The sequence below is a fragment of the Equus caballus genome, chromosome 16, assembly GCF_041296265.1.
Source record: "Equus caballus isolate H_3958 breed thoroughbred chromosome 16, TB-T2T, whole genome shotgun sequence".
NCBI lineage: Eukaryota > Metazoa > Chordata > Mammalia > Perissodactyla > Equidae > Equus > Equus caballus.
The window spans coordinates 10,292,698-10,307,969 of NC_091699.1; the positions used below are offsets into that span (position 1 = coordinate 10,292,698).

Here is a 15,272-nt window from a genome sequence, read left to right on the forward strand (position 1 = left end):
AGTCTTTGTCTTGTGTATCTACCATCAGATCTTTTTCAGGGACAGTTTCTATTGATATGTTTTCATTTGAATAATTCATACCTTCCTGTTTTTTTTGTATGCTTCATGATTTTTTGGTTGAAGACTCGACATTTGAATCTAATAATGTGGTAACTCTGGAAATCAGATTCTTCCCCTTCCCCAGTGATTGCTGTTTTTGCTTCTTGTTTATTGTTTTTCTTTTTCTGTCATAGGCTGTCTCTAGTCCACGGGTCAGCCTGAGGGGTAAATTTAAGGTCTTCTTAGGTCGTTTCTGAGCCTTTCCTGGGCACACATGGTCACTTCCTAACTTTCCTCTTATATGCAGTTGTTTTTAATGTTGTAGTGTTTAATGTCTAGCTCCCAAAGGGCAAAAAAAGGGAAAAATGAAGGCAGAGGAAGGCTGCCAGCCCCCTGGAAGTCCCTTCAGCTGGGGGAAGAGGGGCTGGAAACAATAAGGGCAGGCACAACAACAATGGCCTCTGCCTCTTTGTCTGCACCTCTGTGTTCAGAAGTAACAATCAGTGTGCAGAGCACAGCTCTCTGATGTTTGAAGGACAGCGTCATTCTTGCCCATCCTGGCTCCCACATGCTGTGTGTAAGCTGCTCCAGGAACAGATGCACAGCTGCTTGCCATGTGGCTGGGGTTTGGGGACAGGTAGCTGCCACTGTGCCAAGCACTGAAATTGACTGAAATTAACCATAATTTATCATCCAAGCCTCCCCTGGAAGTTGCAAGCCTTCAATAGACTTCAGAGTTCCAAAAAGGTTATGTTAGATTCTGCCAATATAGTTGTTGTGTAGGTGGGCAGACAGATTCCTCATGCTTCTGACTCCACCATCTTCCCAGAAGATGTAAAGTTGATCAAAAACCAATCGGCCATAAATGTAAGGGTTTGTTTCTGAACTCTGAATTCTATGTAATTCATTGACATCTCTCTCCTATCCCAGAACCACACAGTCCTGATTACTGTAGACTTGTAGTAAGTTGTGAAATTGCAACATGTGAGCCTCCAAGTTTGTTCCTTTTTAAGATTGTTTTAGATATTCTGATTCCCTTGAATATCCATGTGAATTTAAGTATCAGTTGTCTGTTCCTAAAAGAAAGGTAGCTGGGATTTTGGTAGAGATTGCATTGAACCTGTAGATCAATTTGGGGAATATTGCCACCTTAACAATATTAAATCTCCCAGCCCATGAGCATAGGATTTTTTCTCTTCATTTAGGTCTTTAATTTCTTTCAATGATGTCTTGTAGTTTTCAGTGACAAGTCTTACACTTCTTTTGTTAAATTTATTCCTTATTAGTTTCTTCTTTTCGATGTTATTGTACATGGAGTTGTTTTCTTAATCTCATTTTTGGATTAGTCATTAATAATATTGAAAAATACAACTGACTATTATATATTGATCTTGAATTCCATAACCTTGTTGAACTCATTTATTAGCTATAATAGTTTGTGGAGTCTTTAGGGTTATGTGTGTGTGTGTGTGTATGTATATGTATATACATATATATATATATGGTCATGTCATCTACAAATAGACATAGTTTTACTTCTTCCTTTCCAATCTGAATGCTTTTTATTTATTTCTTTTTCTTGCCTAATTACCCTGGCTAGAACCTCCAGTACATCGTTGAATAGAAGTGGTGAAAATGGGCATCCTTGCTTTGTTCCTGATCTTAGAGGGAAAGCATCCAGTCTTTCACCATTAAATATGTAAGCTGTGGGTTCTTCCTAGATGGTCTTTATCTATCTGATGAAGTTCCCTTCGCTTCCTAGTTTTTTTTAATCATGAAAGGTATTGGATATTGTGCAATGATTTTTCCTGCATCTATTGATGATCATGTGGGGTTTTTTTCTTTATTCCATTGATATGGTGTATTATCTTGATTGATATTTGTATGTTGAACCAACCTTGCATTCCTGGAATAAACCTCACTGGGTTGTGGTATGTAAACCTTTTTAGATGTTGATGGATTTGGTTTGCTAGTATTTTGTTGAGGATTTTGTATCTATCTTCATAAGAGACACTGGTATATAGTTTTCTTTTCTTGTGATGTCTTTGTTTGGCTTTGGTGTCAGAGTAATACTGGGCTCATATAATAAATTGGGAAGTATTCTCTCCTCTTCTGGTTTTGTTTTTTTTTTTCGGAAGGGTGTGGAAGAGATTGGTGTTAATTCTCCTTTAAATACTTGGTAAAATTCATCAGCAAAGCCATATGATCTTGAGCTTTTCTTTGTGAAAAATTTTAAAAATTATTAATTTGATCTCTTGTTATATGTCTGCTGAGATTTTCTATTTCTTCTTGAGTCAATTTCAGGAATTTGCATCTTTCTAGGGGTTTGTCCATTTCCAGTAGGTCATCTAATTTGCTGTGTTACAGTTATTCACATTATACTTTTATAATTCTTTCTTATTTCTGTAAGGTCCAGTACTAATGTCTCCTTTTTCATTTCCATTTTTTAGTAATTTGAGTCTTTATTCTTTTCTTGTTGGTCTAGCTAAACATTTGCTAATTCTGGTCATCTTTTCAAAGACTTAACTATACTTTATTAGTTTATTAATAAGTATAATCATATTTAAGAAAAATATGATCAAGAAGCATAAGGTCATGAACATCTCATTACCTATACTGACTTTATCACTAAGAACATATTCATATTAATTGAACATGTTTAAGAAGATATTCCTTACAAACGCATTTTGAGTAAAGGAATCAACTTAGCAAGCTGAGTTTTTGGAAGTGTTAGGGAGACTGAGGAATGCAGCAATGAGACAGACAGATGGTGTCCTTGCCCTCAGAGCCTGCCAGTCTGGGAGACAGCCAAACCTGCATTTACCAGAGGCAGCATATGTACTGGCAGGGGAAGTACAGGCTGCTGCATGAGTCCACGGGGGTACTGGACCTGGTGAGCTGTCACTGGAGAGCCTGCGGTCTGGCTGTGCCACACCTCCACTGCTTCCCAGCCCTTTCTGGCTGTCTATACCAGGATCTGGGGAGGCTGGACAGACAGCTTGGTGAGCTCCTCAGGGCTCCATGGACATGGGGCTGGCAGGACTGTGGCATGAAATGAGGGCACATGGAGGTGGGTGAGATTGGGTGGTCTGGTTGGTGGCCAGAGGGCCGTGGGCTGAGTACCACTTTACCTCTAGTCCCTTCCTGCCTGGCACCCTCCAACTCTGGAGGGCAGTAGTGATACCAAGCATCCTGCCCTGGTAGATTAGGGGGCATGTCAATGCCCCCTGCATTCCACCAAACCTCCTGGAGGCAGGTGGGACATAGAAGGGAAACTGAGTCCCAGAGATGGATCAGATATACCCTAGGTGAGCTGGCCAAGCTCCCCAATGCCACGGCTAGTCCCTCTGGTACAGCAATGACACTTCTCTCCTTATGCTTCACAGCGTTTGAAAACAAGGCCCTGGACTCCAGCTGGTTTGGTGGGAAGAGGAGTGCCCTGCAGAGGCTCTATGACCTTGACCAGGTAGGTGGACAGACCCCTGCTCCAGGAGCCCCTCCCTTCCAGCCACAGGAACCCGAGCACCCCAATGCAGACCTGCTGTCATGACGCTGGACCCACAGTGGGGCATGGGGAGGCTCCCTCTGCCAATCTGCGCTCTGTCCAGAGAGGAGAATGCCTGGGGCTGTGACAAGGGCAAATCTTGGGGCTAAGTTGAGAGCCTTGTGGTCTTCACCCTCCCATCCACCCATCCATCCTCCACTCCACAGTAGAAGCCACACTCTGTGCCACACACTGCTCTACACCTTGCAGATATAAAGGAGAGTAAACACCCTGTACCTGCCCTCAGGGAGTTGATAATCTAGTGGGGAGACAGTAATGAAGTGAACCTCCAAATTTTAGTATTGGCTGCGATAGGAAGCATGCAGGGAGGCCCCACCCTGTGTCACTCTCAAGCACACGGACCAGGCGGCTCACGGGCCCACATGCTCCATCCACTTCTGCTGTGGCCCCGCTGGCACCACACAGTGCCCCAGATGCACACACAGTCGTACTCCACTGAGAGCCACATGGCCCTGACTCACACACCCCAACAGGCACACTCAGAAGCACCCATTCAGGCAGCATGTGTTGGGCACCTACTGTGTACAGGTTGTGCTCAGGATACTGCGGATCCAGTGGCAAGCAGGTCACTGGGTCCCTGCCTCGTGGAGCTGACAGTCCCATGGGGGAGACACCTGATCCCCTCCTGCACTAACCTGTGACTAATTAGAGTCTAAAGGGAAGTACTGGGTGCAATGAAAGCTCCACAGGAGGGTCCTGGTTTAGATGGGGGAGAGACCCTCTGTGAGAAAGGGGCGTTGCAGCTGAGACCTGCAGAGGGAGAGTTAAGAAGTGAATAGTAGGGGTCGCGTGCCTGGCGGGGAGCGGAGGACAGAAGAGGGTGAGTGCAGTGAGCCAGAGGTGGGCAGCGGCCTGGCAGTGCCTGGCAGGTGGGGCAAGGGCAGTGGGGAGCTGTGAATTTTAGTCCAGGGAGAAGATCAGACGGGGGTTGGGAAGGTGACTGCTCACCACACCCCTGAGGGCTGAGCTGCAGGGGCCTGAGAAGCCCGTCTGGCCCACGCTCTTGGACTGCAGGTTGGGGAGGCCTGAGTTCTGCAAGCTGCGGGCAGGCCTGGCTGTGTTGGGAGGCCCGTAGCTGGTGTATTAAGTTAAATCGAGAATATGCAGATTATGGTCTGCTGAATGAGGAGGCACCAGCCACCCACGTGGGGTCAGCAGGTAGGTCCCTCCGCATCCGAGCTCCTACTTTGGGAAAGTGAAAACCCTGGGGTCCTTTTGATTAAAGGTGCAATTTCAGTACTCTCGCACAAAGGACGTGAAGTCACAAGAGTGAGTACTTGCAGATCTCAGAAATGGGGGGCGGTCCTCCATGCCAGGTCACGAGCGACCAGGAGACAGAGAGCAGGGCAGCAAGCACTGGTTACTTACAAGGTGCTTGGGGTCACTAGCTTTTTCCGGGCTCAACTCTAAGTGGTTATTTTAAAAGAGGCCCCAGGAAAAGCAAAGCAGGAGCTTGTGGCAGGGACGCGAAGCTCAGGTTGTTGACTGACTGTCCAGACGCCACCTGCGAGCAGGGGTCATGCTGAGAAATGCCAGGCAGCAGCTCACAGAGCTGCTTTCTCATCACAGCCTCTCAGCAGGGCCCCGGGTCCACCAGCTCCACAGGGTGCCGAGAGGCAGACGGGGCTGGCTCAGCCACTCCCAGCCGGAGGCTCCAGGGACGCGAAGGCTCTGGAAGCGAAGCACCTTGCAGCTGGAGAAATAGTAGCAATAAAAACCGTCTCCCGACAAGTGCTAACTGTCCCAGGCCCTCTAGTTCTGTGAACTCATTTAGTCCTCATGGCAACCCAACAAGGTGTGGCTGTTGCTGTCCCTGTTTACAGATGAGGAAACCAAGGCACAGGGAGGCTAAGGACGCTCAGAAGGTCACAGAGGCCATAGGGACTAGAGCCAGGCTAAGGATCCAAGCAGTGAGTGCAGCCAGCCTGGGAAGGATGAGGAGTGCGGCTGTGGGATTCAGCCCCAGACCAGCGGGCACAGCCCTGGCTTCTGAGTCCCAAGGGACCCAAGCTGGTGCCCCAGCTTCCTGACTTGAGAGCTGTAGGAAACTCATTTCCTCTGAGGCTGTTTGCTCACCCGTAAGAAACGGAGACAGCATTGACTGAGTTGGTATTCATGGGGCTACACGCAGCAGAAAAGCTGACTGAGGCCACTCTAAGCCATTAGCACAGTCAGTACTTCCTTCCCAAGATGCTCAGAGGCCAGCAGCCCCACAGCACGGCAGCAACACATCGCCCACCATCACCCTCTGGATGCTGACTTCTGTCCTACCCTTGTTGCCTCATCGCTGCAAGAAGACTGCCAGGGCTCTGGACATCTCTTCACGGGACAGCATCCCAAGCAGAAAGGGAGAGGGTGGGGCAAAGTGTTTTTCCCTTCAGGAGCCCTCACTTCACTCCTGATGAAAAGTCTTTCCTGGGAGCCATCCAGCAGACTTCCCCTTCTGTCTCCTTGGCCAGAACCAGGCCACATGCCACCCCTGGACCTGTCACTTTAGCGAAGGGGTGTGAGGCTGCCAGGACTGGCTCCTCCCTGAGGTGGGCACATGGCCTAACACAGCTGGGGGCTGCTGGCAAGGAAGCAGGGAGACTGACAGGCGGGCGGACGGCCACCAGTTCCTGCCACAAGAGACGTGTCGGGTTGTCTGGAGGCTGAGAGCAGCCCCTGGCTGTGGGGCGCCGGGTGCAGCCTTCTCCTCACACCCTCAGCGCCAGACTCCTGAGGCCACTTGTGTGAGTCAGTGAGCCCCTCAAGGGGTGGCAACGGGGTTCTCTGAGTGCCCTCGGACCCCACAGCCATGGCTGACCTTGGCAGCCACGCCCACGGTGAGGTTTTGAAAAAGCAATAGCAGCAAGTGCCAGGGCAGTCAGCCCTCCCAGAGCATCCCGCGAAGAGCACGCTCCCTCCTGCCAGGCCCTGTCACCCCTGTGCGTCCTTCCAGAAATGGGTCTGAGCACGTGTGCAGCCTCGACTGCGCCAGCATGTGCTTATGTGACCTTCTCAAAATCTTTACCTGCAGGGACGGGGGTCCTCTCTCTGCTTGAACTTTTCATTCTGAAGAATTCAGACATGCGCAGTAGAGAGAGCAGCACAGTGCAGCTTGCATTCCCGTACCCCGGTCTGAGTCTTGTTTCGTCTAGACCGCCCCCGCTCCCGCCTGGAGTTATTCTGAAGCAGACCCCAGCCTTGCTGACTCTGTGACTATTTCAATCTATCTCCCTACAGGAAAGACTCCCCACAGTCCTTCCTTCTGGAAACACTTTTTATTTACTTCACCCCTTTTAAACCCAAAGCGTGGCACAATACACCGCTTAACACACTTCCAAGTCCTGTCCTGTGCTTCAGCTTTTTCACTCAGTGTGCCTCGGGTGTCTGCGGACGCTTTCAAAGGCATCGGAAGCACCTGTGTGCACACCCACCGTCCGGCCCACCTCATGTTCTCCTGCCGGCGCTGGGTTGCTGTCCCACCATCGCAGACGCTGCTCTGACCTCCTCTGAAATGGAAACGCTGAAGGCTTCTTTCTTACCTGAGATATAACTCAGATACCATAAAATTCACTCCTTTAAAGCATACAATTCAGTGGGTTTTAGTATATTTACAAGTTTGCACAAGCATCACCACTATCTAATTCCAGAACATTTCATCAGCCCGAAAAGAGGCCCAGAACCCATTACAGTCACTCCCCATTCCCCCTCCCCCCAGCCCCTGCCAGCCACCAATCTGCTTTCTGTCTCTATGGGGCTATTCTAGGCATTTCATATAAATGGAATCATACAACCTGTGGCCTTTTGTGGCTGGCGTATTTCACTAAGCATAATGTCTTCCAGGTTCTTCCATGTTGTAGCATGTGTCAGAACTTCATTCCTTTTCATGGCTGAATAATATTCCACTGTATGGATGCACTATATACTGTTTATCTGCTCATCAGTGGATGGACATTTGGGTTGTTCCCACTCTTTGGCCATTATGAAGAACGCTGCTGTGAACACTGGACAAGTTTTTGCATGATGTCTGTTTTTAGTTATCTTGGGGATCTACCTAAGAGTGGAATTGCTGGATCATATGCCTACTTTTTTGAGGAGCTGCCAAACTGCTCTCCACAGCAGCTGCACCATCTTACATTCCAGGAGCAAGGAGCGAAGGTTCAACTTTCTCCACATCCTCGCCAACATTTACTGTCTTTTTTTATTATATCCTAAAGGCTTTTTTAATGCAACTTTGAGAAACTGAAACACTGTCTCCTAAGAACTCAGACTACTAACACCAAGGGGAGGAGGTGGGGGGTCTGGAGTGTTAGTCTTGGAAGTGGTGACCCTATTTAGGGCAGAAAAGACTTGAAGAAAGGGAGAGAGGAGCCTGGAGGTGGTGGCCTAGGTCTCGCAGAGCCCAGGCAGGCAGGGAGGGCGGGCCTGGGTATCCTCCTACGATTACCGACTACAACGAGCTGTGCAGTGCATAGCCGGCGCTGGGCACCTTGTGAGGGCTCCCGTCACTTCACAGAGAAGGGACGGGCCCAGAGACAGCAAGCTTCCTGTTCAAGCACTGAGATTAGAATTTGTTGGGGGGCAGAAAAAGAAATCAAGACCCAAAGGAACATGCCAATTCATAAATATTAAATTAGCTAATTTTATTATTCAACAAAAAATATCCTGATAGCCTGCAAGTAGCTGCAGTTTTCAACTCTACCGATGCGGAATTAAAGCTACCCTTCTTAGACACTGTCCTACTTCTAGTCAACACTGAGCAGATATTTCACCGGCGCCAGCGGTTAGCACGCCAAAGTCATTCTTCTTTATCAGGCCTCCTCTGACCTTGTCACGTCCGTTATCAGGACCCCCTCAGTGCTGAGTGCCCAAGAGGTGATCAGTCACATCCTTCCACGTGCCTCGGCAAGCTTAGACTCATTTCCCCCCCAATCAAGGTCCAGGACGCGCACGCCTGGGCCCTAAGCCACACAGCGATGGGCGGCAGCGCTGGGCTGCGGGCACAGGTCTCCTGCCTGCCGCCGGCCCCGGCACTGCCGCGAGTCCCTGACCCGCCCCCTGTCGCCCGCAGGGCCCGCTCTCCGCCCTGGCCGAGGTGCACCGGCAGCGGCGCGACCTGCTGCGCCGCGCCTGCAGCCGCCACACGCGCCGGCAGCGCCTGCTGCGGCCGGAGGACCTGCGGCACGTGCTGGTGGACGACGCGCACGGCCTGCTCTACTGCTACGTGCCCAAGGTGGCCTGCACCAACTGGAAGCGCGTGCTGCTGGCGCTGGGCGGCCGCGCCCGCGGAGACCCGCGCGCCATCCCCGCGCACGAGGCGCACGCGCCGGGCCGCCTGCGCTCGCTGGCCGACTTCAGCCCGGCCGAGATCAACCGGCGCCTGCGCGCCTACCTGGCCTTCCTCTTCGTGCGCGAGCCCTTCGAGCGCCTGGCCTCGGCCTACCGCAGCAAGCTGGCGCGGCCCTACAGCGCGGCCTTCCAGCGGCGCTACGGCGCGCGCATCGTGCGGCGCCTGCGGCCGCGCCCGGCCCCCGACGCGCTGGCCCGCGGCCACGACGTGCGCTTCGCCGAGTTCCTGGCCTACCTGCTGGACCCGCGCACGCGCCGCGACGAGCCCTTCAACGAGCACTGGGAGCGCGCGCACGCGCTCTGCCACCCGTGCCGCCTGCGCTACGACGTGGTGGGCAAGTTCGAGACGCTGGCCGAGGACGCCGCCTTCGTGCTGGGCCTGGCGGGCGCGCCCGGCCTGCGCTTCCCCGCGCCGCCGCCCCGGGCCCCGGCGGCCGCCGCGCGCGACCAGGCGGCGCGCCTCTTCCGGGACATCAGCCCCTTCTACCAGCGGCGGCTCTTCGGCCTCTACCGCATGGACTTCCTGCTCTTCAACTACTCCGCGCCCGCCTACCTGCGGCTGCGCTAGCCCGCAGCGCGCGCTCCCCGCCGAGGCCCCGCGGTCTGCGCTCGGGCCGCGGCTGTGCGTTTCTAACGAGCCCCGAGATGCTGGTGCTGCCGCTCCGGCGCTGCGCTCCGAGACCCGCGCCCGCGCCCTCGTGGGCCTGGGCCGCCCTCACGCCGGCCGGGCTTGCGGGCTCCCCAGGTCAGGTGGGCGGCTGAGCACCTGTGCGCCCCCGACCGCCGACCCTGCCTGGTGCTAGGTGCTTCCTTCCTCTGCCTGCTCCGGCGGGCAGCGCCTCCCCTGGCTGGGTGGGGACTGGCTAATAGTTTTTTAGGTTGTGAGAGGCCATTCTTTTTGGTCAGCTCTGCCGCCCAACCTGTCTGCGGCGTAAAAGAGTGGAATGCTGGCTTGGTGCAGACTGTGGCCCATCCCAGTGCCTTCCTCACCTCACCCACCCTGGAAAGGACAGCCCTGGCCAGGGAGAGAAGCCCTCCCTGACTGCATTCGGGCGGGGCCGTCCTTGCTGAGGGGCACAGGTCAGGCGCCAGCCGTGAGCCGCCTTCCACTCTGCCTGTGGCTGCCCCGCCGCGGCCCCAGGTGTCAGTCTGGCCAGATGCTTGGTCGTCTGTGTGCCCACAGAGCCCAGGGTGCGGTGCTGTGGCAGGTTTCATAGGACCTTGGAGAGCTGGGGAGCTCCTGTTTTTGAAATAAATGTGTTTTGTTGCTTTCTGACATTTTGGAGTTTCTCCGCTTCATTTTGCCATTTGCTCTGGAGGCCCGGGGCTGTCTGATCTTACCAACTCATTGAGTCTCTGAGCCTCGGTTTCACTTGCCGCCAAATGGCATAAGAGTGCCAGGGGGTCGTGAAGATCAGATGAGAGGAGAGCCGTGGTTACCGTCCCCGCTGCCCACGGGTGTGAGGGGCCACGTGGGGAGTGGGGTAAGGAGGGGATGCACCTTGCGGGGAGGGGGTGCCAAATTCTGCCTCGAGGTGTTACAGGCTCTTAACATCAGCCCTGATATCAGTTCCCCCACATTGAACCCAGCGTATATGGGGTTAAAACTAAAACCCACCACCCCCTTTCCTGCTTCTCTAGCTCCACTCATATGTAAATACCTGTTTCTTTAAACTTGGACCCTTTGAGCTTTACAACTAAATGGGAGTTACAAATTGTTAAAAGCCCAGGTGGCCTGGAGTTGGAGGCACACTAAAGTTTAGCTAGTCATGTGTCCTTGAGTTTGCCAGGAAAGCTGCTGTCTCAAGAGTATCAAGGAGCGGAGGCTTCCCAGACCTAAACTCCCAGACCCCTGGCGCTGGAACCGCCTCAAACAGGAAGATGAGACAATGGCGAAGGATGCCCACCTGCCATCCTCCTATCTCACCCACCCCCCCCCCCCCCCCCCCCCCCCCCCGGCCTCGCTGCAAGCAGCCTCTCAAGACCAAACGCAGGCTAGTGGGAAAGCACCGAGCTGCACAAGCTACATGTTCCCCCCTCCCCTACCCAAAACCCCAAATAAAAATCCGTACTCATTCCTCATCGGGGAGCTAGCAATTTTTGAGGCATGAGCCCTTGCTTAGCTCACCTGTGCCTAGTTTACCTGTGCCTGGCATAGTAAAAACCTTTCCTCTTCCACTCAAGACTCTGTTCTCGTTATTTGGATTGGCAACGGGTTCAGAGACCGAACTTTCGGTTACAGAGGGACGACAGTGACAATTTGGAGAAAATCTAAACTTTCACTCTGCCTGGGTCAGATTAAAGCCCAAACCAGCTCAGCAAAGCCCTGTGCCTTGGGCGGCCTCCACCCTAGTGTGAGTGTGTGCGTGTGTGTGTGTGTGTGTTGGGCCACTTGGCAATGAGGATCCACCCTTCTGGCTTTGAGGAGACCCAGCCACAGGAGTCCCTTGGGAGGAGCTGAATGTCCCCTTAGTGACTGTTTGAAAATGCGGTGTCCTTTCCCAGTTTCCTTAGATGATATATAAAAATTCCAGAACTCCAGGAAGAACAGGGCAGGGTACGCTTGAGGGTTTGAAAAACAGAAATCAGAACACAACCAGGGAAGGACGGCTTGGCAGGGATGAGGCCAAATCCCAACTGTGGTGCCCCCACATCCTGTGGTGTAGGCCCACGAGCCGGGTCACAGGGCCCAGCTGGCCTGTGGGGGCCGGGCTGGCTAGGGCTGCAGCTCAGTCACATTCATGCCCCGGCCTTTGCTTATTACTGTCCCCCTGTCTGCGATGCTCTCCCTTCCCAGGCCCCTGCCCAAGGCTTCAGGATGCCCCTCTCTGAGGTCCCCCAGCACTGTGTCCTTCCAGCATGGGTCAGTGGCAGAAACCCCCTGTGGACCTGGGCAGGGGCTGCTGCTGCCACTGGGCTCCCTGTGAAGCCTTGCCCCACTGGAGGTAGGCAGAAGGTGCAGGACCCTGGACCATTACTAGGATGGGGGCAGGGGCTGGGCCTGTGGACACACCCAGGGGCCGATGTCTCTGTTACAAGCGCCCTGTTGCCACACACTCCCTCAGAGGCTACGTGCATACTGTGTTACATGCTACTCCATGCTCAGTTGTTACACACCAGCTTTGATGACACATACCTTTCTTTGTTCCAGGCCCACTCAGTGCCCACATAGCCTCTGATGTGAACTGTTTGCTGAAAATTGATGCCCATCCAGATGTCACACCTCCAGGTGCATCACAATTAGAAGCCACCCTCTCGCTCTGTGGTCACATTCTGCTGTCATCCCCTCAGCACCTCCTGCATTCTGATGCTTGTCACATGCACACACTCTCCCTCGTGTGGGGCAGGCACTCTGCTGCCCCATCTGCCGCACTGATGTCCCCCATATGTGCAGATGTTGCATGCGCTCAAGGTCACACACGGGGCTGTACCCCCACCACCCAGCCCTCACCTCTGCAGTGAGTGTGGGGCCCACACCCCCAGCCTGTGAACACTGGAGGTGCTTCTTCTCATCCCGCCTGCCGTGAGGAATTCCTCCTGCTCTGGCTATCCTCTAACCTGTTTTTCTCTCTGTCTGGCACCAGGATGTGTCTGTCTTCTCAGATCGTGGGTTGACTGCCTGCTCCCCAGTGGCAGTGGCGGGGTCCCAGCTGGCTCATCGGATGACTTGAGAAGGGGTGTCATGTGAAGAGCTGGACAAGACCTGAGAGCACCTAGGTGGGCTCTTCATCTGGCACCCCCTTCAGGGATTTTTTATTAAAACCATACACCAGTTCCTACAGGGATTTGTAAAATGAATGAAGGAAACTTCAACTAAATTGGAGTCAAGAAGGCCTGTTAGGGAGCTCTCATGCCCTGTCACACATCATCAGTTACACCAAACCAGAAGAGACTGATACTTGCATCTCTGGCAGGAAGTACAACTACTTTACTACTGAAGAGAGACTTCTCTCCTCACCTGGCAACAGCCCAGCCAATGAGAAATGCCAGGGCTCAGCCAATGAGAAACACCACAGCCCAGCCAATGAGAAACACCACAGCTCTGCCAATGAGAAACACCACAGCTCAGCCAATGAGAAACACCACAGCTCAGCCAATGAGAAACACCACAGCTCTGCCAATGAGAAACACCACAGCTCTGCCAATGAGAAACACCACAGCTCTGCCAATGAGAAACACCACAGCTCTGCCAATGAGAAACACCACAGCTCTGCCAATGAGAAACACCACAGCTCTGCCAATGAGAAACACCACAGCTCTGCCAATGAGAAACACCACAGCTCTGCCAATGAGAAACACCACAGCTCAGCCAATGAGAAACGACACAACCCAGCCAATGAGAAATGCCACAGCTCAGCCAATGAGAAACGACACAACCCAGCCAATGAGAAACACCACAGCTCAACCAATGAGAAGCTGTTCCCACCTTGGACTGTTAATTGCCTCCAATGGACTTTTGTTAGAACAGCCCCTCTCACTCCCTGTTTTTCTCTATAAGAGCCGCTCACTCCTGTGTTCTCTGGATTTGACTATGCTTCACCACAGCACGCACATTCTGAATTGCAATTATTTTGTCTATTCCCAATTAAACTCATTTTGATGATTAAATAATGGGCAAATTTGCTTTTTAAGTTGACATATATGGTGTCAGAAGTGGGATCTAAAGGAAGTGAGCCCCAGAATTAGCGAGGTACCCACAGGAGCCCCTTTTATCATCACTCCTGTGAGCTGCCGCCTGCTTTCAGTTTGGTGAGTCTCCTCTCAGATTCTGAGCTCTGCTGTCCTTATGTTTTGGGCTCTCCAACTTTATTTGGGATTGAGAGAGGCTTTGTCCTCTTGGGGGAGGGACTCTGTCCTTCCCAGTTCAAGGCTGTGTCCTTGGGTTCAAGGCATCATCCTTAGTGAGTACTCAGTTATTCTCTGAACATAGCACAGTTCTTTTGGGGGCTTGGGGTTGTGGAGAATCCAGTTTTCTTTGGCTTTCAGATTCCTTTTGGGATCAGGGCTGGAATATGGCAACTTTCTTTTTTTTAGATTCCTTTGGGGATCAGGGGTAGGACTATAGCAACTTTCTTGGATTTTCAGAAGAGATTTCAGAAATGAGATCACAGCCATGTAAATGTTCTGAGGTAAACCCTCTTTCAGGGACCCTGGCTGGGTTTATGTTTAAGAACTGTGGGCCCTGTACTTATGCATTTTTAACCAAGAGGACCAAACTGACCGAGAGTAGTCTGGAATTCCAATGGCCATTATGGGGAACTTTTGATCTCCCCAAACTTGTCTTTCTTAGGCCAAATTGGAAGAGTGTGGCTCTTAAGCAAGATGAATGGTTTGTTTTTTATTTTTTTATTGAGGTCACATTGGCTTATAACATGTAATTTCAGGTGTACATTATTATATTTCGGTTTCTGCATAGACTTCATCTGTTCACCACCAATAGTCTAGTTTTTATCCATGACCATACATATGTGCCTCTTCACCCCTTTTGCCCTTCCCCCAACCCCTTCTCTTCTAGTAATGACTAATTTTTTCTCCTTACCTATATGTTTGTTTATCTTCCACATATGAGTGAAATCCTATGGTGTTTGTCTTTCTCTGTCTGACTTATTTCATGAGATGTTTATTTTAATTAGTACCTACAGGATTACAATCATGCACAAACTCTGAAACTGCCTCGCTGCAAGATATCATGTCCAAATTAACCGAAACAACTGAAAAACTGAGGGAGAAGAAAACGGCTTCTGAAGCCTCATGTTGCCCCTGCTTCTTTGTCTTGGGAGCCATTTGTTTGTCTTGCCCGACTCCTTTGTCTCAAGCTCTAACCTGGCAGCCATCTCGTCCACGGTCTCTGCCGTGTCACCATCTTTCCCTTTCCCTTCTGCACCACCCCCACCTTTCCTGTACCCTCTGCTTCCTGACTCTAATCTTCTTGCAGAATTTCCTTTCTCCTCCGAATCTACCCTCACCCCTTCTTCTTCTGAACCTATCAGAACATGCGCTTTTAAAGTTAAATCCTCTGAGGATCCAAACAAACCTCAGTTCTCTTATGTTCCCTGGACTAAGGCTGAATTGTGAGCCATCAGTAAGGATTTTCCAAAGGCAACCGAGGACCCCCATAGATTTGTGGATGAATTTAATGTAGTTTTTCAGACCTACAGCCTTTCAAACCTTCAGCCGAGGTTTTCAGATTTTCCTTCATATGCTTGTTGGGGAAGGCCAGGCCCAATATTGGGTGAAAGTTCCCTGATGGGAACATCCCGAAAGGGATTTAGAAAAACAAACGCCTAAGTTTTGGCAAGAAATTAGCACACTTGCTGGAAAACCCCACCAAGCA

At 51.7% G+C, this 15,272-nt stretch overlaps 1 protein-coding gene and 1 long non-coding RNA gene across 2 annotated transcripts in view; both read left to right on the top strand.

Annotated features, from left to right (window-relative positions):
* CHST13 (carbohydrate sulfotransferase 13) overlaps window positions 1–10,214 on the top strand; it is a 30,538-nt gene extending 20,324 nt beyond the window's left edge. Inside the window, exons 2-3 of the mRNA XM_023619844.2 lie at window positions 3,426–3,505; window positions 8,661–10,214. Of these exons, the coding sequence (XP_023475612.1) occupies window positions 3,426–3,505; window positions 8,661–9,506 (926 nt within the window). The 3' untranslated portion in view covers window positions 9,507–10,214. The remainder of the gene's footprint in view (window positions 1–3,425; window positions 3,506–8,660) is intronic.
* A 1,845-nt stretch (window positions 10,215–12,059) lies between these two features.
* Window positions 12,060–13,546, top strand: LOC138918180 (uncharacterized). Its single transcript, XR_011427146.1, has 2 exons — window positions 12,060–12,167; window positions 12,523–13,546. It is a non-coding gene; the product is annotated as an uncharacterized lncRNA (long non-coding RNA).
* The last annotated feature ends 1,726 nt before the right edge of the window (window positions 13,547–15,272 follow it).